The sequence below is a fragment of the Scatophagus argus genome, chromosome 9, assembly GCF_020382885.2.
Source record: "Scatophagus argus isolate fScaArg1 chromosome 9, fScaArg1.pri, whole genome shotgun sequence".
Lineage (NCBI taxonomy): Eukaryota > Metazoa > Chordata > Actinopteri > Scatophagidae > Scatophagus > Scatophagus argus.
In genome coordinates this window covers 23586556-23611523 of record NC_058501.1, presented here as the reverse complement: position 1 = coordinate 23611523, position 24968 = coordinate 23586556, and the positions used below count along the sequence as shown (strand labels likewise).

At 42.9% G+C, this 24968-nt stretch overlaps 1 protein-coding gene across 9 annotated transcripts; it reads right to left on the bottom strand.

Moving 5' to 3' along the window:
* Positions 1-1686: 1686 nt before the first annotated feature.
* On the bottom strand, positions 1687-24777 carry smarcc1a (SWI/SNF related, matrix associated, actin dependent regulator of chromatin, subfamily c, member 1a). Of its 9 annotated transcripts, none has more exons than XM_046399091.1 (29): positions 24500-24777; positions 22407-22526; positions 22224-22309; positions 21948-22029; positions 21629-21721; positions 21424-21493; positions 21087-21156; positions 20846-20921; positions 20384-20509; positions 19206-19324; positions 18535-18665; positions 17243-17302; positions 16954-16991; positions 16719-16840; positions 16238-16309; positions 15956-16069; positions 15229-15382; positions 14904-15017; positions 14721-14780; positions 14004-14262; positions 13398-13559; positions 12030-12085; positions 10797-10953; positions 10423-10601; positions 9731-9865; positions 7575-7920; positions 7014-7139; positions 5259-5385; positions 1687-5198 (listed from the first exon to the last, which is right to left on the bottom strand). In XM_046399091.1, the coding sequence occupies exons 1-28, from the start codon at positions 24683-24685 to the stop codon at positions 5294-5296; spliced, it is 3405 nt and encodes a 1134-aa protein (XP_046255047.1). In that variant the 5' UTR covers positions 24686-24777; the 3' UTR covers positions 1687-5198; positions 5259-5293. The 9 variants fall into 9 exon arrangements, with proteins under 9 accessions (XP_046255047.1, XP_046255042.1, XP_046255043.1 ...); XM_046399086.1 differs by having other exon boundaries at positions 16954-17000; positions 24500-24776; XM_046399087.1 differs by having other exon boundaries at positions 1687-5188; positions 16954-17000; positions 24500-24776.
* Between the last annotated feature and the right edge of the window lie 191 nt (positions 24778-24968).

Genomic DNA, 24968 nt, shown 5'->3' with positions numbered 1-24968 from the left:
ACAACTGAGAAACTGATTAAGTCTGACTTTGTTTTGTCAGTCTGAGACAAAGGCTGAAGAGGAGTTTCATTCCTGGTTTGTCTCACAGTATGTGTCAGTATATTTACAGTAATTATATACCATTTTACCATCAACTGACTCCTGTTATGAGGCTCTGAACTGTTTGCACCATCACTGATCCCACAATATTTGACCTCTTGCTCTCATTGCTCCTTTCACACACACACACACACACACACAGTAATCACTCTGTGGCCCCTCTGCGCTCTCAATAACATCCTCATAGTCAATCTGATGGACAGATTACAGAACTGGCTGACAGGGATTAGGTTTTAAACAACAGCAACAGGACTTGTTGTTGTGTTATTCCCATCATTTCCTCTTCATGTATATATGTATATATATATATACACACACACACACACACACACACACACAGCAGCAGCAGCAAAACATGTGAAACAAGCCTTGAAACATGTGGCCTGCAGAGCAGAGTAATCTGATGGCATAAAACTGCTCCAGAATCACCTTTCATTCACTTTCACCACATCAGTTAGAGTATTTCTATGGTTAACAAGTCTTTAGCTTCTCTCACAGTAATAATTTTCACATTTCTTGCATTGATTACATCTGTTGTTTTGTCAGAACATAAAAGCCAACTTTCCTGTTTTTTTCCCCTACTTAGAGAGATTTATTAATCGTTAAAGGACACATTTAGTGACGTCACCCTTCAAATGTGCCGTTAGCCACCTACAAAGCTGTTCATGGCATTTGTCACAGGCACTGCTGCAGATGATTTCATGTACTGCGTTGGACAATTTTTACAAATCCAAAATTGAAAAGGAACCTGTGAAGCACTTTCTTTCACCTCCACGATACAAAACATCTGAGCGAGATGACAGACGTTTTCCCCACATAAGGAGGAACCACACACGACCGCACAACAGCTTGATAAGCCTGTGAAGTCACTGCAGCTCACACTCTGTCGACATGTTATGTGCAGATGTTTTACAGCGACGTCCCTAATCCCGACACAAAGGCTCGAGGGAAACCAGCACATAATCCAGTTCCTCCCTCTGGAGTTGCAGAGTGTCTGGAAGAGAGACGAAATGCTGGAACATCATAACTGCCATCAGTTAGCCATCACAGGTGTTTAAACATTACAAACGTTCCTCACATTAATATTCAATAATTAGATATTTTATTGAGGTAACCCTGCTGATTCAGGACCGGCGGTGGACAGAGTACAAAGATCAACAATGTGAAAATGCTTTCATTACAAAGTCTTCATGCAAAATCCTAAATCAGCAAAACCTTACCAACATGCACTTTTAAAAAAATGTTCTCTATAAATAAATATTAAGTGGTACTGTACTCCAATATTATAATAAAGCATTTTAATTATGTATGCAAACCTTCATGAGTTCAGACAGACACGACTGTGGCAATTAGTTTCTTAACCAATACTTAATATTATATTGTTCATAAAGCTCACCACAGGTCCTACCACCCACTTAAATCAAGTCTAAACTATGCTGGAGATAAAATGGTATTTTTAAGATCAAAATTGATCAGAAGTCTCCTATCAACGAGGCTCCGTGTGTCTATCAGCTGATGATCAAACAGCAGCAGGAAGCGGAGAGGAACTTTGTGAACTTTAAAAAGAAATGATAATCCAGACATCAACCTCATACAAAACACAGTTTATTCGACAGTGTCTAGGTCCAAGTACCAACAGACCCCATACAAAATAAAAAGAGAAAACAAATGCTACAAACTTCCATAGAACAGAGATAACTTCCATCTACACAAAACTTCTCCTTAAAAATACATTACCATTAACACAAAAAAGTAGCAATTAAAGATAATATATGTGAGGGGATTCCTGTCATATTTAAGTAATATTACATAATAAGCCAGGTGACATGTCGAATGGGACAGGAGGGCGCGATGAACGACAGTGTGTGCGAATGATCGTACGTGTGATGTGTGTGTGTGTGTGTGTGTGTGTGTGTTTTCTTCTTCCGACAGACCGGGAGAAGAGGGCAACAGTCGGTGATGGAGCAGTCACGTGGGCTGGGAAAAGACGAGAGAACGGAAAGGAAATGGGAACGAGAGGTAGCCAAGGGGTGCGCAGAGAGGTAGCAGGCAGCGAGAGGAAGATTTCTAGAGGAGGTAGCTAGCGGATGAGCGAGGAAGAGGTAGCAGAGATACTAACGGTGCTAGCGAAAGGGGGAGCGGAGTCGTTAGGCTTAGGAAGTCACATTTAACTTATTTCAGCTTATTTTCTAAACCTGTGTGTGCACTGCAGAGAGACGCAGGATGACAAAGTGCCTCATAGCGGTTTAGTATCTGAGGAAATGAGTGTCGGAATAATTTACTTTCCATTTTAAGTACTTCAATTGTGACACGATGTGAAATTAACCACATGTTAGTTGGCACAACAATCCGGTCACAAGGTTCCTTTAACAGCCGTTCTGGAGCTTTCGACTGTGTCACATGGTATTCCTCAGCAGCTGTCAGCAGGTCACATCTTTTTCTCAGCATCTGAAAGACTTCTTAGCATTATTGGCTTAAAAGTTTCTGAGTTCTTGAGCTTTTGATCATATCATATGATCAGGAAGAGAAGACCTCAACGCGCCTCCCCAAAAAATATAAAACTGTCAAACTTTGAGCGCCAACTTTTAAGCAAATAATGATGAAGAGTTAATAAAAAGCTCAGAAGAAATGGAAATGCAAACATCAACGGCTGCTGAGCAACACTGCGATGAACAATCCAAAGCTTCACAGCAGCTGCTAGTGGATCCTGAAATGTTTTTGACTTCTTCACCAGTCAAAAAATGAACTGCAGTCTTTATCTACTAGTCAACAAGAAATCTAAATAACCGATGAAGAAAAACACCAGACGCACTGTGGCTCCAGCTACTGCTCATGTTTTATCACTGCTGATTGGACAAAAGGCTTAATGTGAAGCCATCAGACGACCATTTTCAACATCTTATTGAAAAAATAAGTCAATAAAATGGCAGGAGATGGTGAATATTTCACTTACAACTCCTGAAGCTCAAGGTGACATCTTCAAATGTTTTGTTCGATCAACAGTCTAACGTGCAAGACAAAGAACAACATAAAATATTCACGTTTGAGACGCTGGAACCAGAGAATTCATTGTTGTTTTTGTTACAAATATAACTGAAGAACTATCAGAACCGATCCTGATTAACACTAATCATCTCAGTGGTTGTTCCCCTTGTTCACGCACCGTAACATCACAGGGTTTGAGCATGACTGCTTCTCACTGGTGACGCAGTAACTTTCAGTGTGCTGACCACAAAGCAGGTTGATAAACAGGAAGGAGGATATTGCTTAGTTTTCCCGTGGCTAAAAATCAGTGTGCGTGTGTGTGTGTGTGAGGTGCGGTTAGCGAGGTAGGCAGCACTAAGCGTTAGGAAACTGTGAGCAGTGGCGAGGGGGGGGCGGGGTTTATTCGCTACAGTATCAGCACCTAAAAACGTCTAGAAGCCCACCGCGCTGAAGACGAGCGTCGCTCATGTTGTGATGTCTCCCTCTCTGTAAAGGCTGTGTGAAGGTCAGCAGGAGATTATATCCAAGTGTGTGTGTGTGGGGCAGGGTCTGGCCAAGTCAGCGTGTGTGTGTGTGTGTGTGTATGCAGCCTCCAGTGTTAGCCTCATTTCACATTTCTGTGTGTGTGTGTGTGTGTGTTTCACTGTCTGTACTTTTTCAACATCTGAGACTTTTGCATTAATGTTGAAATTCAGATGATTGTTTTTCCTCGTCATCATCAGCAAATCCCTTTAAAAGACCAAAGCTAACAAACCCATTAGGAGCGCAGCAGTGAGCCACACTGCTGCAGCAGGTGATATGTTCATTACCATGAACACACACAGTGTAGTTTACTGTGACTCAAACCCATTATGAACCATCCTGCTGAAACACTTAGCATCAAATGTGGATTAATCCACCACTTAAAATAGTCCCCATCAAATACAGTGTTCAGTCCTCTTTGATTTAAAAAAAACCAAAACCTTCAGCAGCCAGCGGTTCAGGAGTCTTTTGAAAAATGCGACATTTTTTACACTTTTCTTTTTGGAAAAAAAATTTTACATCTTCAGCAGGAACCAGTAGGCTTGGTACTGAGAGCTGAGGGTAAGGATGTCAGAAAGTCATCAGAGATGGACCAGGACATTGATGGTTTTGGTCTTTTCATGGGATTTACTAACAAGAAGGAAAAAAAAAAGAGAAAGCCTCTTAAAATTCAGTCAGAGGGTCAGAGAACGATGACGCACCTTGTCAAACAGAGTTTCAGATCAAACTATTTTACTTTAATAGGAGTGAGAGAGACGAGTTACGAGTTCTCGTTATTAACACGTCTTCCACCTCGTTTCTCCAATATATAACGTGTTTTTAACCTGAGAGGTTTATTTCTTTAACTTTACTCATTACAGCAAAAGTCTCAAAACTGAAAAGTGATCACATAAACACACAAACGGCAACAAACGTCCCTCTTTCTTCCATCTCCACCCCTTCACACACACACACACACACACAGATCTACAGTGTATCATCTAAAGAGGAGCGAGAGGTAGATACCCGGCCAGACAAGAGGGCAGGCTGGGCCCCCTCGTGTGTGTGTGTGTGTGTGTGTGTGTGTGTGTGTGTGTGTGTGATTTACAACTCGGGTTCACACTCACAGCCCTGCTGTCTGACTGGCCCTCTTGTCTCACTAGCTCCCCCCAGCGTTTGGCTTGGAGAAAGAGGCAGCAGATGTGTCGAGTGTGTTCAAGAGGAAAACGGGAGGGGGTTACAGTGTCATGTAAAACAGCATCGGAAAGAGAAAAGAGGGTGAGACAGGAGTAGCTTTTTATGTGTTGTCCCCTTGTTTCATTTTCTGTACACAGACTCATTCTCTCCAGCCTCCATCTGGCCCAACAGAGCAGGAAACAGTGTTTATTACTAGACGACTCTTGCCGCTGTGCCCTGAGAGGAAGTCTGGGTGTGTGTGCATTTAAAACTGGGTTACCCTTGCCACTGAACCCTGAGTGTGTGTGTGTCTGACCTGTAATAACGTTTTTAGTAGTTTTGAGTGTTGAGGGGGAAAACATCGAGCCAGTAGCAAAGGCCATCAACATCAGGGCTGAGGTTCAGAGACAGAGTTATGTGTGTGTGTGTGTGTGTGTGTGTGTGTGTGTGTGTGTGTGTGTGTGTGTGTGTGTGTGTGTGTGTGTGTGTGTGTGTATGTGTGTGTGTGTGTGTGTGTGTGTGTGTGTAGGTCTTAGTTGTCAGGCACTCGAGCGCTCGGGGGCACTGGAGGACCCACAGGAACTGGAGGTACCGCTTCAGGCTGTGCAGGTGGTGGGCCAGGGTCTGGAAAGAGGAAAGATGCTGGTTTTAGAGCAAGAAGGATGCACTTCATGAAGGAAAGGAAAACTGATGGTGGGTGGCAGTGGTTTCCAACGTGGGGGTCTGGACCCGCCTAAATCTCAACAGGACAGAAGAGACCACAAAACATTTGCACAAAATAATGCACATTTTTCAGACTTTTCTATCATCAGTGTGGTGTTGAACTGCCCACAGCTTGTGGACATACGCAACTTTGTCAAGCATAGTCAAACACACAGTTTGCTTTTAAGGTCTCACCTGTCAACAGGTTTAAAAATTACTGGAGTGGATGTTTTGGAAACAGTACTAACACAGGTTCAATGTTGCTTCGGAGTCTCCCATTCATACATTCGCGGCAGCCTGCCACGACATCAACACCGCCCACCATATTCATTTTTTATTTCCGGATCTATGCTCTCTGCCTCCGCCTCACCCACATCATGACTTTCCCCCGACACGTCATCTTTACTTGGATGGGTCGGCCAAGTATATTAGCAGCCGTGGAAATGTATTTAGTGCCTCATTTTGTTAAATTTGTCCAAGAAGATGAGGCCATCCGCAATCCATTCGCGAGCCGACAATCTCCACTAACTCGACACGTCCGGTCTGCACGTGCTCAGAGAAAAACACGGACACGCAGCGAGACGACCACTGGTACTACGTCCTTTCTGCAACAGCAGCGATCGAAGCGTGACCTCTGCTGTTTAATGAAGGTCTACTCGCACTGTAGATTTAAGCTTCTAAGCGCACCTGGTTCATGCGACGTCATTCATCGTTCACAACAAGCCTCCTCCACGCACGGTTCACCTGCCGCTGTGACAACAGAATCACATGTCGACACAAATCCAAAACTCAAGCTGTGTTTTTGGCTGAACAAAGTCAACAGAGAAGACAAAGGGAAAGAGAAATAGAAAAGAGGCGAGGGAAACCGGTGTGTGCATGCATGTGTGCATGCATGTGCGTAAAGTAAAATGAGAACTAAAGGGAAAAGCAAGCTGAGCAGATGAAAATAGTTCCAAACACTTTTAACCAATCATTTATCAGCTCTAAATGATCAAAACTGAAGCAGGTTTTTAATTCCTGAAGATAAAGAGAGAACAAGTAAATGCTTCTTTATTGTAAATTACACCTCCACCACAGGAGGGAAAAACGTCAAAAGAAAACATGTGAAACACGAATGTTTGTCAGTCCGCGCTTTTTCTACAAAGTTGTCATCACGCTGCTGCCTGATGTGAGCTGCCGACTGGCTGCAGACGCAACAAGGCCGAAGAAATCAGCACAGACTGCAGGCTTGGTGTGTGATGCTAACAGGCGAGGACCCACACGTTCAGCTGCAGCTGACATTCAAAATAAATACCAGCTGTCAGTGTTTGCATCACAGAAATATTTGGATTCCCAGAAACTGTTTTCCAAAAGTTGTTTGTGGTGTAAATAACCGATTCCAAAAACATCACCACATTTTAACCTGGGTCGGGTGAATTAAATGCTGTACTCACATAAAATACCAAAAATAAAGAGTAAAAATCTCATGCACACAAACATACAAATATACACAGAAACACACGCAGCACAAACATAATGTGAATGTGCGGCAGAAGGGGATTTGTACTCACACATGCCGTTGGGAGCTCCAGGGTGGCGTGGAGGCATCATGGGAGGCATGCCGCCAGGAGGGGGGCCAGCGGAGGGCGGGCCGGGCATCATACGTCCAGGCATTGGCTGCCCGGGTCCCATTGGTCCTGTAATGCAGAAAGGAGAGCGGAGACAAATCGGTCGTGTGGAAAAACACAGACGGAGTGTGGTGGGTGGAGTTTTAAACAAAAGCTACAAGCATTGTTTCAAACCAGGAATCATCATTTGATGAAATCAATAAAATGCCATGAAATCCATTGAACCTTTCCTTAACCCGTCTGTCCCTGTCGTTCCTAACCTACTGGCTACAAAGAAATGTCCTCGTAAATTGTTTTCAAATTAAGTGATGGAGGACTTAAGGAACTTGGAGGAACTAAAGCTAATGTGAGGCTGCAGCAGTCTGAGTTTGACAAATAATGTGGGTGTTTTTCCAACGCTGCAGTCAATTTAGTACAAAACTCCTTCTGTGTGTTAGCAGGAAACGTTTTCTCTTTACACGCTTCGTATTTCTGGATCACCTGCTCTGTCTGTCCGTCTCTCACCTGTCTGTCCTGGGTGGTGAGGCGCCATAGGGTGGTGACCCATCGGTGGGTATCCGGGGTGCATAGCGCCGCCGTGTGGGGGCCCTCCGTGGTGTGGCACTGGTGCTCCATGGTGTGGCTGGGGCCCTCCGGGGTGCATGCCCGGTGGAGGGGGCCCAGGGTGGGGTCCAGATCCAGGAGCCTGTCCCTGTCCTTGTCCTTGAGCCTGAGCGGCAGCGGCGGCGGCGGCAGCTGCGGCTGCGGCTTGCTGCTCCATCTGCTGCCTCGCCTTCATCTCAGCGTATTTGAGCTGCTCCATGTGGAACGCCTGCCGCTCGGTGAGCAGCTGCTGTCGCTGAAGCTCCAACTGTACAGAAAGAAACACAAGAAACACCAAGAAAGATGATAAAATGAACTGGTAACAACCAATACCAAGAACAACTGACTGAACTACAACATGACAGTGCTGATGCTCCATTCAATTTACTTATTTTTTTTAAAACACTAAAAAGGATCAGCAGATCGAATTATTTACTTAGGTGCAAATCCATGGATATTTGGTTTTACCCCAAAATATAGAGACAGACAACCATTTTCATTTAAAAATGATATTTCAGCAGCAACCAATGTGGACTGTACCCCACAGAGCCCACTGTGTTTTGTTCTCTGTAGTGGGGCTGTACAGCTCAGAAGGTGGACATTTAAAACCAGAAGAATTCGCATGACTACATTCAACTCGGGTAAAGTGGAAAAATATGTCTTTTAGTAACTGAACTGACACTTTAATACTTTATAACACCAAAAGGGGGTCTTTATGCGAGAGTGTAAACTTTTTTCAAGGCTAAATGAGAACATTCCACAAAAGGATGAAAGAGCAGCATATTTGTACACTTGAGTGGCTGCCTGCATGTTTGCTGCATGCACAGGTCTGTGAAGCCTAACAGTCAGTGTTTAACTGTCTTGTGTCCCTTTGCTCTGCTGTGGATCTTTGTTTTTCAGAGGCTCTGTGTTTTACAGCTTATGGCAGCAGCAGAGGTTTGATTTCTCTCCAGTCTTTAACAGGCTTATGTAAACCAGAGTCCTTTTCATGCACTATTTACAGCTGTGAAACTGGGCTTCGCTCCCAATGCCTTCACCGCAAAAACAAAGTTTCATGCTCGCGCTGGCGTCTCCAGGGATTGACCAGCGGCAGCACACACACAGAGCTGAGGGCTATTCATTTGCCTCGAAGAGGCAGGTAACAGTTTCGCTTGCCCGACAGCCGCTTTGCTCTGGAAAATGTTTTGTTCGCTGTTCAGCTCCCTCACAGAGAAGCAATTCTGTGCCTCCTCTTCAGTCTCTGTGGAGGATTTGAACCAAGTGCGAAGCAACTTGTTAGGTGGCCAACGTTGGCCTGTGAGCTTCAAATATTTACTGGCTACTTATTTCAATTTAGCAACCACAGAGGAAGGTCTGTGTGACACAGTTTTAGATGAAAAACCTGAATTTTAATTTCAATTTAAAAGAGAATTTATTTGCTTTTTAATGTAAGCATAATTCACAGTCATCATTCTGAATCTTATCTCTCATGTACAATGTGTCACCTGTAACTTACATTTCTTTTTTGAGCCTCCGTGTTTGAATTCGTTTCCCATGTGAATAAAAACTTAGACGAACGATATTCGATCCTGAGCAGAAAGTACACAGGATTTTTCAGCTCCATTTGATTTCAGAAAAATCTCCCAGGTCAGCTTTTATGCATATCAATAATTTCAAATGATCACCTTATAGATGTGGAGAAGCTCCAGTATCTGAAGCAAGTAGCTTAAGAAATAAAGATGTCAAAGTAAGGAGGCTAACACCTGTTATTCTAATGTGTTGCAAGCATATTTACAGCTTATCTTATTTCAAAGTTGTAACTGAGAATTCACATGACTGACATTTGAAAACAGTTTCTTTGATTTTTTTGTGTTAGTTATTTATAAATGCAATTGGATTGAGTTATTATATTTGTTTAAATTTAAATTTAATCAGATTCCACAAGGGATTTGAAAGGACTTCAGTTTGACTTTAAACCTGCAGGATGAGCTTCATTATTCATGACTACAGCTGAGAGCCCTTACTGAGTGTGGGGAGATAAGTGAAATGTTAATGCTGGAGCGAATGCACTTGTGCAGGGTCACTGTTGGCCAACTTACCGCCTCTTTCTCTCGGTCCATGATGGTCTCGAGCTCCTCGAAGTGTCTCAGCTTGATCTCCAGCTTCTTCATCTGGGTCTCCACCAGCAGAGCCACCAGGGACTTTATCTTCCTCTCCTCCACCGCCGCCAAGTGCTGAGAAGACAAAGAAAGACAGACAAATGACATAAAAACATGCAGTGATTTGACTGAATCTACTTAACTAATTTCACAGAATGCCCTCCAACAGCCCCCACAACAAAATTTTGTATTCCACATACATCCAGCCGTGTGATGCATTTCCAGTACAGAGAAAGTTTAAGTTGTTGCCTTCAGTCTTTCTGCATTCTTGTCTTGAATAAACAATACACAATATTCAAGTAAAACCCCCACTTATGACCAACAGCTGTAGAAGAACACTGTAGAAGCTGTCTACACATGTGGCTACAAAAGACAAAACCACTTTTTTTAATTCATCAAGTCTAAATTGGCAGCAACATTCAAAAAATCTCATAAGGAAGCCTCATATTGACTGATTGATTGACTGATTCAATGAATCTGTGCTTAGCTCAGCTGTTACTTTAAGTGTTGTGGGGGGAAACATGTAAAAGCCACTGTGGACATTAGGGGGTTAATGGGATCAAACCAATGACTTGCAGCCAAGTTTTCAAAATGACCGCCCTGGTGAACATGTGCTGACGTGTGCATCTCACCTTGGCCTTGGTGGCAGCAGATGCCAGAGCAGCCGCGGCTGCCGTGGCGATGTTACCCTCTTCGATATCATGCTCCAGTTTCTTCCTCTTCTCCTCGCCCTCCTCTGTAGCTGCCTTCTCCTCCTTATCCTTCTCCTGCTCTGAGGACGACGTCTCCATAGATTCCTCCTTGTCTTTGTCTGGCAGGCACGGAGACAGAAATGTAACAACTGATGAACTGAGAACATAATCAGCATATTCATCAGTAATGACAACAATAGTTAACTGCAGCCTCATTTAGGAGCTAGATGCCAATGAAAGGCTCGAGTTGTGAGTTTATGAACGTGACTCGAGATGGACATTTTCTTATATTTTAACTTGAACCACTGTGGTACCTGCTGGAGCCGTCTTGGCCTCCCCTGCCTCTTCGCTCTCCTCCTCACGTTCTGACGCCTCTGTGCCCTCCTTCTTCACCTTCTCCGAGGCCTCCGTCTTGTCGCCACTCTTCTCTGCAGACTCACTGGGCTTCTCTGCCTCGTCCTTCGACTCGGCCTGAAGGGTTAAGATGCAGTAAACAAACAACAGTAAGTGGCAGGCGTCAAATCTACAGGAAGTACTATTAAGGCCTGTATTACAAGTTTGAAGACAAGATTTATGGCTACTGCTTAAAGATTAAAAAATTTAAAATGATGAATCCAAAAGGAAAGAACAACATACATGACCTATATACATCATCAGAGAACAACTTAGCCACAGCAAGTAAATGTGGCCGCTTGTAACCAGTCATCATTTTAAGGGGCCACTACTGAAAAGTCGGTAAACACTGTGACGCTCAGGGCAAATGGAATAATGGGTCGTATCGTGATGCTATCCACTGTTTGGGGGACGATCACTGCGATTTGGACAAAGTGTCTGACAGTGCTTAATGGGTGCTAATGAGGAAGCCATCAACCAACAAGCTGTTCAACAGAGCGGGAACAATGTCAATGCTAAAAAAAATGCCATAACATTCAGCCGCTGGGCCTTTCCAAAATGAACTTTAATCACCAAATGGAGGAAAAGTGTTGAAACAGGATTCAAACACAGAAGTGAATGCTAACAGGATGACTGCGAAACAAATCTTTTCTTTAACCTCAGTAGACTTGCAGTGACTGACATTTAATGTACTAAAATGAATTATGTTGAGTGGTCATGTGATCTTCCACTGAAGTTTATTTTGCCCCAATCCCACATACACCCTCCTGCTGCCAGAAATACTCATTAGTGTATTAATCCACCACTAAAAATAGTCCTCAACAACGGCATCAGCTATCTGAATAACGCCTGCTAAAAACAACAGCTGGTTTTAGGATCTTGCTGAACCTGTTTTTTAAATAAAAGTGCAAAGACTTTTGTAGAAGAAAGCAATGAGTTTGGGGCCTTCAATACTACAAACAGGGTTGGAAAGTTTTTAGAAACAGACTAACATCTGGTAACAGCTGGTTTTAGTCTTCAGATGGGATTTGTTGACAATAAAAGCATTGATTAACGGCAGCTTTATTCAATAATGATCACTCACAAAAATAAACCAACTTTCTAAAAAAAGTTCTCTCGAAGTTTAGGAGGAGCTGTTTGAGAGGTGGTCTTACCTTATCGGCCTGCTGGGAGTCTGTGTCAGTATCCATCTTCTCTGCTTCTGTGGTTTCTACAAGTGAGGTACAGAAATTAACAACATGTCGCAGACTAAAACGGATCCAGATGGTTACAGAATTTGTTTTGTAGCACAAACTTTTCACTGCAAATGTTCATTCATCTATGAATTGCTTATGCTTCCACAAACCGGGACCACCGAGCCAGAAGCGGGCTGAGATCGTGTTCATAGATAATCACAAAGAGAAATTACAAATCAAATCTAATACATTCAACTAACAGAATGAGGCACCGGTCACGTGCATTTACAGATTCTCTGAGACAAACGCCATCAAAAACTAGCGTTAAAGGGAAGAAATTCAGTACAGGATATAAAAGTCAAAAGCATATTCAGTGAGCAGGCCCACAGGGGAGATGTGAAGTGTGTGCAAGCGTATGCACACACTCACAAAAGACCAAGGAAGCACATGTGAATACATGTGTGCGGCTGAGTGTTAAATCATGTCACGGGTGCACTTGGGCGTGTGTTAAGGGTCTGAATATTGACTATCTGATGTGTGTGCTGGTCAAGTGCTTCAGGCAGGGCGAGGCACTGAATGCATTTAAGCTTATTGATTGCTACTGTGGCTCTAGAGGGCCTTAATTCAGGTATAACAGATGATTGGTAATGTGTGTGGGAGAGTGTGTGTGTTTGATAGCGAATAGAGGGGGTGCAACAGTGAAACAGCAAAAAATACTTCAAGAAAGCAAAGAGCAAACAGAGAGAAAGAGATAAACATATGAAAGAGTGCGATGACCCAGTTTTTGGTTCTCCCCTCCTCCCACTCCTTTGCCCCATCTGCCACCGTTGTTTTAATCCAATGGTTACCGCGGCAGTTTGCACACACACAAACCAATATTTCTGTAGCGCACCCTCCCACTGGAAATAAACTGACATGTGCATCGCCTTCAAATGTCAAGACAGATTGATCACATCTGCTTGATATCCAGGTGAAGAAAGACTGTCATTTTATTCAAAGAAAAAGGAAAAAACAAGGATCGGCTCAAGACAAAAGGATGCTGTACATCCCTTCATCAGCCTTAACAGTACACGCACGACACACACACACAGAGCAATAATCTGCATCAAACATGTCTTTCCCTGCCCACTAGCATGTGGTTAGTCTGCTACTATCTGCTGCCCTCCAGTGGCTGCGGAAGTCACAAAAACCACCAAATCTCCAGTGAAAAACAAAAACAAATTAGGGAAAGATTCCCTGCTTCTAGTTTTACACACTTCAAACCTTTTCATACAAGCTACTGATTTTTCCTGAACCTCAACCTGCGACTTCAGCTCCCGTTTATACTCCTCGCCTTGCGTTACTCACCAGTCTTTTCCGGCTCTTCGGGGGCGGTGCCAGCGATGCCGCTGCTCTCCAGGCCGAAGGCGGGGTCCACCTTCCCTGTGCTCCTGGCCGCCTCCTGCACCTTTTTCACGTGAGCCTCCACCAACTCAGCAGGCACCTCCTCACGCACACGGGAGAACTCCTCTGCAGACACAGAGAAATTATATTTAGCAACATACAGTTCAAAACTGACATTAATCTGGCACTCTTAACACTCAAAGATTTTCACGTTTATTATATCAATCAACATAAATTAATTTATAATAAACAATATTGAGAAGGGTGGTGCTGCACACAATAGCCTATGCAGGCATTAGTAAAATAGTATAAGCTCTCAAAGTGCAATTTGAAGAAATCATCAAAATATTTCTAAATAAATACCCAACATGTCAAAGTCCTATCACAATACCATTTTAGACCGACTTGATGTTCAAGACAAGGCAGGAATTCTAGCTAAGATATTTATTATTAAAAGTAATTTTGACATCATAAAATTTATAATCTCATACAAAATTTTTCATTTGAAGAACTCAAACAGACTTCAAAGATGTGATGCTACAGTTTTACTTTCCCTCTGTCAGTTCTCACCTAAAGCTGCCCGAGCAGCAGCAGACGCCACTCTGGGGTCAACCACAGAGGCCAGGAAGGCCACTGTGCTCATGACGGGGTTTCCAGACTGGCTGAAGGGGATGGGCTGGTAGGCCAGAGGGCCCAGGCAGGCCTCAGTGCTCTCCAGGTAGGGATCCTCAATGGGCAGCCGCAGGAAGTGCAGGATACACTCGTCCTGGGTGCGTGAACCAATGTGCTCAGACACTTTGTTCCAGTCATCTTTGTACATCTCCAGAGCCTGGAAGACGTGAAGAAAGAGAAAATACGAGCCTTAGCCATAACATATTGTGTGAAATATTCATAGAGGTATGCAGGATCATAAATGCAACCAAGGAGTGGGAGGACAGAAGTGCAGATTAAAGGGTTGTGATGCAGAAGGTGATGGGCTGGACAGAGTGAGGAGGAGGGTTTTGTAGTGTGGATATAAGGGTAACTGAAACGCAGAAAGGCAGAAGAGAAGGGCTGACAAAAGAGATAAGAAAAGGAGAAGGAATGAGTGTGGGAGTCACAAACAGGACAGAAAGGGAACAGAAAAGAGAAAATGTGGTGACTGGGAGGCAAAGGAGGACATTCAGCAAGTGCAATGACCATCAGTATTCACTGATGACTGAGTTTCAGTGCTCAGGATTCAAACACATTCACAATCCAGAACACTTTAAGAAGCTTCTCTCCTCTCTCACGTCCCATGAGACTCACCTCCAGCAGCAGCAGAGTCTCCTGCTCAGTCCATTCCCTGGTGGAGCTGGCAGGTTTGGCCTGAAGGAAACCAAAACCAAGCACACAATGGAGTCAATCGGAAAATGTTTTAGCAGTAAGGTTTCAACCATTTTTGCCATTATATTTTATTTTATTTTAGATTTTTAATATAAAATATTAAACCTTGGGGTTTTTCTTGTTGTAGAGGTCGGTGCGGAGGCCAAAGTTCTGCAAGTCGATGGCCTTTTCTTTGCCTTTGTCTGCAAAGTTGGGCATTGGCTGCGGAGGAGGAATCTGCTGGGATGAAGCACAGCACGTGGTCATGCGAAATGCAAATGAAGCTTTCTGTGTAAACAGTGGAAAAGGCTGGAACCCAGATGAAACGAGATGCTACGTCACAGCCCGGCTAAGATTTTCATTCGTGCTCCTCATTTCATTTTCTCCACTTCACAAACTCTCTTCAACCATTCATCACTCGCTTTGCCTTGTGCATTTTATCCAGCCTTACCGGTGGGGGTCTGTGGTTCAATGGCATGACTCCAGACGGTGTGTCGGCCAGCACGGTGAAGTGGGATGTGGGTGGGGGGCCCATGGGTAGTGGGCGACTATCAGCATCAACCTGGTAGTTCACCAAGCCCCACTGCTCCAAGAACGCATGAACCCTGGACAGACAGCAGTCACGTGTAATGGTGTATTTCAACATTTTTCTGATTTATTTCATTTAACTCATAAAGACTAAATGTTTGCAGCCTGCAGAAGAATATAACTGCATGCCTGCTAGTCCAAGACATCACATTTCTCTGACTGTCTTTGGAAGTTCTACAGCTAAGCTTTTCACAGCTTTAAGTTGTCTGAGCATTTCCAGTATTTATCTTAACCTGACACCAACATTTAACCACCACAAATAATCTTAAACATGTCACACTTTTGGGGGGGTTATGGACTCGTTCATGAGGTGTCCTGATATCAAGAGAGCTGAGAGACAAGTTCAAATCCTGGCTCCTCTCTCACCTCTGCAGGGGTGGCTAATCACAGAGTGAAGAAGGTGTGAATGTTGGATTGTGTCTTGTTTTATTTATTTTTTTTTTAACTACCACTGACTACCATCTAATCCTTCTGAGTAAGTTCTTTTTTAATTTTTATCTGAGTAAGGCAAGGAGAGAAATTTGGAGCTATGTGTGTAGTTAAGAAATTTAGAACACTGAAAATAAAACACTCGGGGGAATCTGGCTCACCTCATGATGGCACAGACATCGCCGGTCAAGTTCCTGCGACAGGAGGTGGAGGTGAGGTACTCCTGAGGGTTTAGCCGATACGTGTCGATCATGAAGTTGCGGTACGCCAGGTATCTGCGGAAGAGTCGAGCAGAACCACAAAGAGATTACCGTGACAGGAAACATAACACTTTGTGTCTGCAGCGACACATACACACAGACGTAACACACATGTGGCGGTTCAATGTGATCGGTAAGTGCGTGTGTGCGTGTGTGTGTGTGTGTGTGTGTGCATGAGCTCACATCTCAGGAGTTTTGGACTTGTTCTTTCCGTTAAAGAACTCGGGCAGAGCTCGTCTCTCAATCTCATGGATGCTAGCAGGAAAGAAGTCAAAGTTTCTGTTATACGATCAATGATTTTAAATTAGGAAAAACTGACTGAGGCTCCTTGTTATCAGCTGTATTACAACCCATTTAACTGTACTTGAACAGATGCAGTCCTCTCAAAGTCAATATGACACTGACCCTTCACTTGTAAGTAAAATCCTATGGAGCCCCCCCTTGTCTCAGCGGAGGCTAAAATAATCACACGTACATTTATTTTGCTCAAAACAATCCATATTATTACAACATTCATGTAGAGATTTCAACTTTATACGTCTGCTATTAGTACGTACGAGTTTTTATATCCTCATTCAAAAATAAAGAAAATTTAAAACAAACACACAACAAAAAAAACAAGCAAAACAACACCAGTTTAGTAGTAACATAATAATCATCTTACCAGTTGTAATCAAACCACGCGCTGTAGCTGGGGATGATGATGTGGTGAGTCTGTTCAGTCACATTGTCTTCGCTGGCGTCCATCAGCCGACTGAGTTCAGCTTTGCCCTGTTCCTCGTCATCCTGCAGGAGGCAAAGAGTCAGAGACAGGTAAGCCTGATGAAGACACGTCCTGCCAGAACAGCATCAGGAGGCGGCACCAGGTGGAGTTAGTCTTGAGTCATGGATCATCTTACCTTTCCACCAGACAGCACAGAGTCATCTTCCATGTCATCTGGAAAAACTACACAGATTTTAGTCAAGGTACATCGCACGGATTGATACTCATATTTGAGAACTGATTATTCTACTTTACTAATTCATGCAATTTATACGCAATCACTGGAGAAAAGGTGTTATTAATATATTCTCTCAAATATTTCCAATAGCCAACTATTAGCGCACACTTGAGGAATACTAAATGCACGTCACATTTACACTGTCTATCTGTGGGAGACACTGATCACTTCAGTGTGAGACACGTACCCAAGTCGGCCATGTTTCCCCCTTTCACAGGGGTGTTCTCACTGTCTTTCTTTGAATTTGCTGTGTATGGAAGAAAAGAGACGAAAAATGAAAAAAAGACTACTGCTAAAAAGGGGAAAGTAAAATAAAAAAAAAAATCTAAGACTCTAATTCAGCCGTGGGTAAGAAGGCATAAACCAGCACTCTGGTTTGCAAAAGAGGACACTAAAACAGAGACCGAGCGAGGGAGTGTGTGTGTGCTGGGGAATTTTTTTTAGAAGTGGGACATCCCAGATGGGACTCGGTCTAAACAAAAAACCAAAACATTTTCAGTAAAGATTGTGTTTGGTTTTAAAGGCAACATGAGGAGAATACAAATCAAACTCCATTCATGCCTAATTGTTTCAAAAAATCGGCAGGTTGCTTTCATACTTTTATGACTGAACACTGTGTATCTGGATTTTTCTTGAGCCAAGTTTGTCATCGTTATGCTCAGTGTATGGTAACCCATCACTGAAGTCACAGAAAACCCACCACGGATTACAGATTTCAAAAAAAATGAAATGAATTAAATCTAATGTTGACTTACGTACTTGGTAATATGACTTAATTCTGTGGCACAAAAGTTTTGAATAGTAAAATCAAGTTGATGATTTTGTTCAAATAAGGGGTTTTACCACTAAATAAGCTTTTCTGAAAAACAAAAAGCTTACAACTGCAAGAGAATGTCACACTGAAGGGAAAGACAATCCAGCTTGGTCCACTTCCAAGTAAAACAGGCAGACGTTGTGCACATTAAATCCCGTAGGAAACAAGCGGCAAAAAAAATGAATACGAAAGAGAAAGTTGTTTGTGTGGAAATCTGCAATCTCCCAAAAACTTTAATTTACTACCTGACTGTGTGCACAACCTCCTCTTTTCCTTAGCTCGCCTTCCTTTCCATCCTCTGACACAGCAGCTACACCCATATTTTCAGCAGTTTGAAATAATTATAAACTGCTAGACATCAAGTCTGAACATAAGATTCTCTGATACTGGAGTCTGTTTGGCTCCAGGTCTTCTGGTTCGCTGAAGTCTAAAATAGGTCCAAGTTTAAATTTAAACTTAATTCAAGTTTAAACTTTCCCGATGTCATTCGTGCTTGCCGAATCAGACGGCCATCATCACATCATATCAAATGTAGACCACAGCAGATCATCACCGTCTTCGTTGACTGACATTTCAACTGAATTCCCGCCTCAACCTGGTTATTCAGGGTGACAATGTTTCAAATCAAAATGAGCATCCAGCTTAGGCCCACGCTTGGCACGTACCATTCTTGGACATCCCGCCCTCCTCCATGCTGGCACCGGCTGAAGAGTCATCCATGTCCTTGGTCATATCCTCCTCTGTGTCCTCCTCTTCGCCTCTGTGTCCTCGTCGCTTCCAGTGAAGCCCCGGATTCCTGACACCAAGAAGAGAAGAGAAGAGAAGCACAAGTCTGTTTAATGCCACTGAAAACTCTCATCAAATAACTCATTTAGCAATTCAGTATATATCTTAAAATAGCAACACAAATGATTGAACCCAAGGCAACATTTTTTTCACGTCCTGCAAAGGAGACCATGAACGATCAGGCTGTCGCAGGCCGGATTTTCTAAAGCCTGAAAGCTGAACCTCGAGGAGGTGCTGACGTTTTCTCTCAGACCACTTGAATTACAATATGCTGAAAAGGTTATCATGGAATTGTTGCCCAATGACACACAGCTATATCTGTTTTAGGAAATTACTGAGCCCTTTTTAAAGATGAAAATACTGTATGTATACATACACCTTCAAGAGTTATATTTTTAGTAAGAACTAATAGATTTGAAGATTGGAGACACAGCAGGAAGTTGGATGTTTGGTTTTGGGATTTGTTGTCAACAAAAACATAAAGTGTCAGCAGCAGCAGGATCATTCAAAAGTCAGGCGTTAAAAAGAAAGACAGAAACTGCCTTCTTACCCCTTCTTTCCCCCCTTCTTGCGGGACTCGGCAGGAGTGCTGGGCGGTGAGGGCGAGCGCCTCCTCTTCTTGCCGGCAGAGTTGGCCTTGCGCTCCTTGCGATCGGGTGTACGGGAAGACTGATCAGATAAACCCCGTGCAGCGCAGGGTGCGAGGGATGGAGGATGAGAGAAAGAGCAGCAGAATGAGAGGATGGAACGGTTGCACACACAAGGAGGGGAAGCAGCGGGAGAACGACGACGGGGAGGGGTGGGATGCAGTGGTGGTGGTGGAGACAACCTGTATACTGTCCTTACTCAAAATAGGTTCTTTTTCAACTAAGCTTTAGTTTTATCTGCCTTAAGTTATGTCGAGCAGATAAATCACAACCTGACTTTGTTTGCATATCATCATTTTTAGTTTAGTAATTTCAAGTTGGCTCCTCTGAACTTTGTGAACCAAATGTAAGTAGAAAAACACCAGAATCAAACTGGTTTCTGATTATGTGCTCATTTTGGAAGCTTGAAACTATCTGAGAGCTCTGAAAAATTCACATAGCCAGTGAGCTTCATGTTATCAGAAACTGTGAAGCGTTTCCATGAAATGTCAGTTCCAAGACATAAAGGTAATGTGTAACATTTTTGAAACTAAATGTCTTCCCCCTATAAAGAATCCTTCACATGGCACATAATCACAATCAACCTTTTAGTTTGCCAGCTTTTGCTCAAAATTATTCTCTTGACATGGACAGAAATCTTAAAATATACATATTAGAAGGAGACAAAGAGTGAGGAAAGGTTTGGAAAGGATGCGCAACACACAAGACAGTGCGAGATGCAGACGAAGGAGGAGGACAAAGCACAATCCACAGGGAACAGCCACATGCAAAAAAACACAAACTGGCGGCAAAAACATACACACTTACACCAGCACTCAGGCGCATTTTATCACTCATGTGCCCAACTTTCTACACAGTACAGAATTCATAATCTGACCAATTTTACATTTATATTTCTAATGAACAGACAATCTGCATCGTTGCTATACAACAATAATCACATGGCACAAAACCAGCAAAGTTGCTGTTGACATCTGACAGCTTCACTGATGATCCAGGGCTAGCAAATGCACTTTTACATCGGGGTGTTTGTGGAACTGAAAAAAACAAAAACAAAAGCACACAAAGCGCAAATATGTACCTCCTCCTCCTTGGGGAAGATCCTCTGGCGGAAGCTGACTGGCTTCTTGTTGTCATCCACCTCATAGTCTTCCTCATTCATCCACTCATTGAAGGCATCAGTGTCTAAAACCCACTTGGCATGAACCTGAGAGGGAGGGAGACACACACTGAGGCAAGCTGACCATGAACGAGGTTCAGAGTGCTGATCCTCATCATCCCTTTACACTGCTGTCCTCATTTTCCTTTTACCACTTCCCAACAGAATACACTCACTGTTACATACTAAAAGCAGAAACAGAGTAGGGTTTTGTGACAACAGCCAGAGAAGTTAAAAAATCAGAAATGATTTAACTGCAAACAAACATGAACTGTAATTTTAAAGGCTTTTCAAAACGTTTTTCTTGATTACCCAAACCCATTTTGGGTTAAACATGTTGAAACTGAAAAAGTTCCTTTTCTGTCTGCACAACTCATTGCTCACCTTCCATGGTCTGTCAGTGCTGGGTGGGTCCTCGACATCCCCATCCACCTCGCTGGCCGACACCCAGGTATCGTAACTAACGGGGAGAAAAAAAAACAATCTCATCGGTCAGTTATGAAGTACGTTCACAAGTTGACCTGCTGTCTCCAAACAATTAAAAGCATAAAAAACAGCATTACTTAATAAGAAAAATAAATCAACCATATTTTTTGAATGATTTAACTTATCTGAAACTGCTCACCTGTCTGGGGCGAAACCCCAATGCACCAGCACCTGCTTGTCTTTCCTCATGACAGGACGAAGCCACTCTTCTGTAACACACATAAACCAGAGCAGACAGTTCACACATTAACTATATGATATACCAAGCTTCCCATAAACATATTAACTATTTCAATATGTGCTTGTCATTTCAAGTTATTTGGTATCCCCATTGAAAATCTATATCCTATGTTGTTTATTTAAACAAACATTTTAAATGATTCATTCTTGTCATTGCTGCAATAAATAAAACACTGGTTTTAGGTTTTAGAGATTGACTTTAATTGTGTGTATAGACACAGACAATTTTATCCTACCTTCTTCATGTTGGGGTGGAGAGGGGTAAATGTGGTGGGTAGCCTTTGACTTGTCATCAGTAATGGAGCCCTGAGGAGGATAGAGTGGAGAAAATGGTAATAAACAACCTGAGAGCCATCAGAGTTTGCTTTGAGAATGAAAACTTCTCTATTTTACTGACAGATCATTTCACTGGCTGGTTTGATGTAGGTGCCTTGAACTCACCTGGTGCCTTTTAATGATGTCTTTGAGCTTACTGGCTAGTTTCTGCTCGATGTCCGGCGACAAGAACACAATGGGTCGAGTCAAGCAGTTATTCTGGAAGTACAGAAGCATTATTACTTTTTTAAATTAATGTTAAAGACAGCCGCTGCTTATCCACCTGTCCATGCAACTTGGTTTGGTTAAAATTAGACTTAAGTGCCACAAAAAACAAACATCGGGCCCAAAGTTTATTCAATAAATACATGAAGACCATATAGACTGACTGCAGCAGGCATCTTTGCTGGGGACACTGAGCTGTTCATAAGAGGTTGGGTCATACCTGGACCAAGTTCTTCTCCACGTTTAGGAACATTTCCACATTCCTGTCCATCCTGGAAGGATTCTGCAGGTCAAATCTGCGCCTGGAACAGTGCAATGAGATGTCAGCAAAATACAAAAACGTTAACACTATTATTTGGTTCATGATCTTCCAAAAAAATGTGCAACTAAGTGCATTAGAGGAGTCTCATAAGAGTGAAAAAATGATTGTGAAAGAAAGAGCAGGAGCTTCCTTGTCACGACAAATTTCCATGGATGTTAAATGCAGTCAACTCACCACCCCTGCTCGCTTTTGAACTTGTAGACCGACCCCAAGATGTGGCAGAGAGCACCTCCTGCCTTGAAATCCAGGAAACACTTGGCCTGTACACAAGAGAGCAACAATGAGGATATGACATTTCAAAACTCCTCAAACTTCAGTATGTGGTTTTAGTAGAAATATGTGAGTGTGTGTTCTCACAGGTAGCTTGGTGAGAGCAGGATTGTTGACTCTGCGACCAAATGCATCCTCCTGAAACTGCAGCAGCTGGACCACCAGACCCGCCAAGGATTTACTGGACGGGGAGTCATTCTGGACATACTGAGACCAAAAGTAAAACATTCTTTAACACACACACACCGGTGATATTCATATACAAACACACCATATATAAACACACCTGAAGCAACACAGTTTGCGCAGCATCACAATTATACTGTCATCAATTAATTAAAGAGGGGAAACGTCGCCTTTGAATAGGGCGGTACATAACAATTATTCACACATCAATGATTTACAATGACGTGAAGCCAATTTTAACGAACTTGCTTATAAACGATATAACTTATCTCTATAATCTGCATCTTAGTGTGCATTTGGAAATGTTCTGGTGGAGTTGCAAGTCTGCTAGCAGAGTTCTGTTAATCATCATGAGTGAATTTTAAATTCGTAATTACCAACCACTTTGCCATCTCTTTTCAATGGATCATACACTGCTGCATTCTCTTTATTAAAACTTGAGTTGTGGTTTCGGGCAATTTTATAAAAAGAACAAAGTCACGAGGGGCGAGAATGACTGATGTGTGCAATCCAGAGCCCAGTGGTGCTGGTGTATGGGGAAAAAGGAAAAGAGAGCACTTAAGGGAAGAGCAAGGTGAGCACCAAATGCTACTCTTTTGTTAATGTTTTTAAAGTGTTTATTCACAAGTAACAATAGCCCAAAGCCATGTCCTAAAATCGGCTGCCTATAAAAGCGTATTTACTTCAACAAAGTTGTCTGAATAATAGAAGGTGATTTTTCATTTAAAAATCATGTGAATTTGCTCTTACTGCCAGTACAGCTGCATTTAATTTGAAATGTGTGTTTTCACTTGCTGCCAAGTTCACGGTCAGCAGTGATTCCAGAAGCCTGCAGGAGATTCAAGGTCTTTCTCAAGGATGTCTCAGCAAGATAGATCATGTCTTTTCTTTGTCTGCCAAATCTTACTCTCCTGACCACAGCTTCACAGAAACGACACAAGGATCAGCAATGGAAAAATAGAACAAGTCAAACTAAAATAAGAGGGGCGAAGCTCAAATAAGACCTGGTCTACTGCTAACAAGGGCAATGTCAAATCAAGCAGATCAACTTACAGCCTTAAAGCACGTACAACTTAGCTGATTTAGGTACAGAGCAAAAATGTCAACAAACTCAAACATGTGAATTAGTATTTTGTGCAGAAGCAAAGTTTACATGTTTAGTTTCACTTGTGTTTCCAATGTAACTTTATCTCCAAAAGGGGATTAATAACTCATCTCAATTAATTTAACGTGATCGTTGTCTTATTTCGCTAATACAATCAGCTAAAACATATGTGGCAGTTTGAATGAGAGCATGAAGAAACAGGAGCACCAGTCTTTGTTTGGTTAACTTAGTGGGCGAGTGGAGCCTGCATGGGACTAAGCTGCTGTGTTGACAAAAGTCAAGAGAGCAGCTCTTCTGAACATAATATGTCTGCACTTGCAAAACGTACACAGATCCGATGAATACTTTCCTACTGGAATGCATTTTGAGCGGGAATAAAAATCCACGTCCGGATCCAGTGTGCTGATATTACAAATTGTTTGCAGGGTGTCCCGTGACACGGTTGGTTAGCATCTCGGGCCTGATGATGTTCTGACAACGTAAGGTTAATTTCACTGGGGTTTTGGTAATTATGAATAGTTGCAAATATGAAATGTACAACTTCACTAGCTCCAATGTCCATCTGCTGCTCGTCGTTTGCTGCTAAACGTTTTACGGGTCAACGTGTTATTTCTATCGACAATGATCACTTAGCTGGCTAACAGAAAGCTAGCTGACTGATAAACAACCTCACTCATGAAAAACGTGTCTATTAGTGGTATGTTAACACGAACATGGACTGACCACATCACCTTCAACTGGCAAACAAAAGCAAATCTTTGTATGAACAGCTTAAACTTTAGCTGTCTTAGTTTTGTGAGGCGGAGGCTAGCGGCTAGCAGTGCCCCATTGTGGCAGCGGGACGCGGGCCATCATAGAAATCAATGGAAGAGCAGTGCAGCTAGCTCACCTTCTTGTAGTGCTTTCCGATCCACAGCCGCACAGTTTCCAACTGGGATATCGTCTCTGAACTCTCCCAGAATTTAGTGGAAGGTCCGCCGTCCTTCTTTCGTCCCATTGCGGTTCCGCTTCCAACTAGACCGGTGGCTGGTCCGCCTGAGCCCGTTCCGCCTGCCGTTGTCGCCGCCGTCGCCATTGTGTGTTTTGTTCGCTGCGTTGTCTTTCTCCTCCACGGCGCCTCTCACCGTGCAAGTTTTCGAATGATAATGCGCAGCCGCAAACAGGTTCACATTTTCAAGTCTCGCGAGTCTCAGTGTTAAAGCGCTTATGGGAAATGTAGGCATATGAGCGGCTCTGTCGAGTTTCTACATTTACTTTGACCACAGTGCTAAAAACGAACACATACAATGTCTCTCCATGTACCTTATATTGACCCCTTCACGCGAACCTTCACAAATTGTTTGTTTTTATTTTCTGAA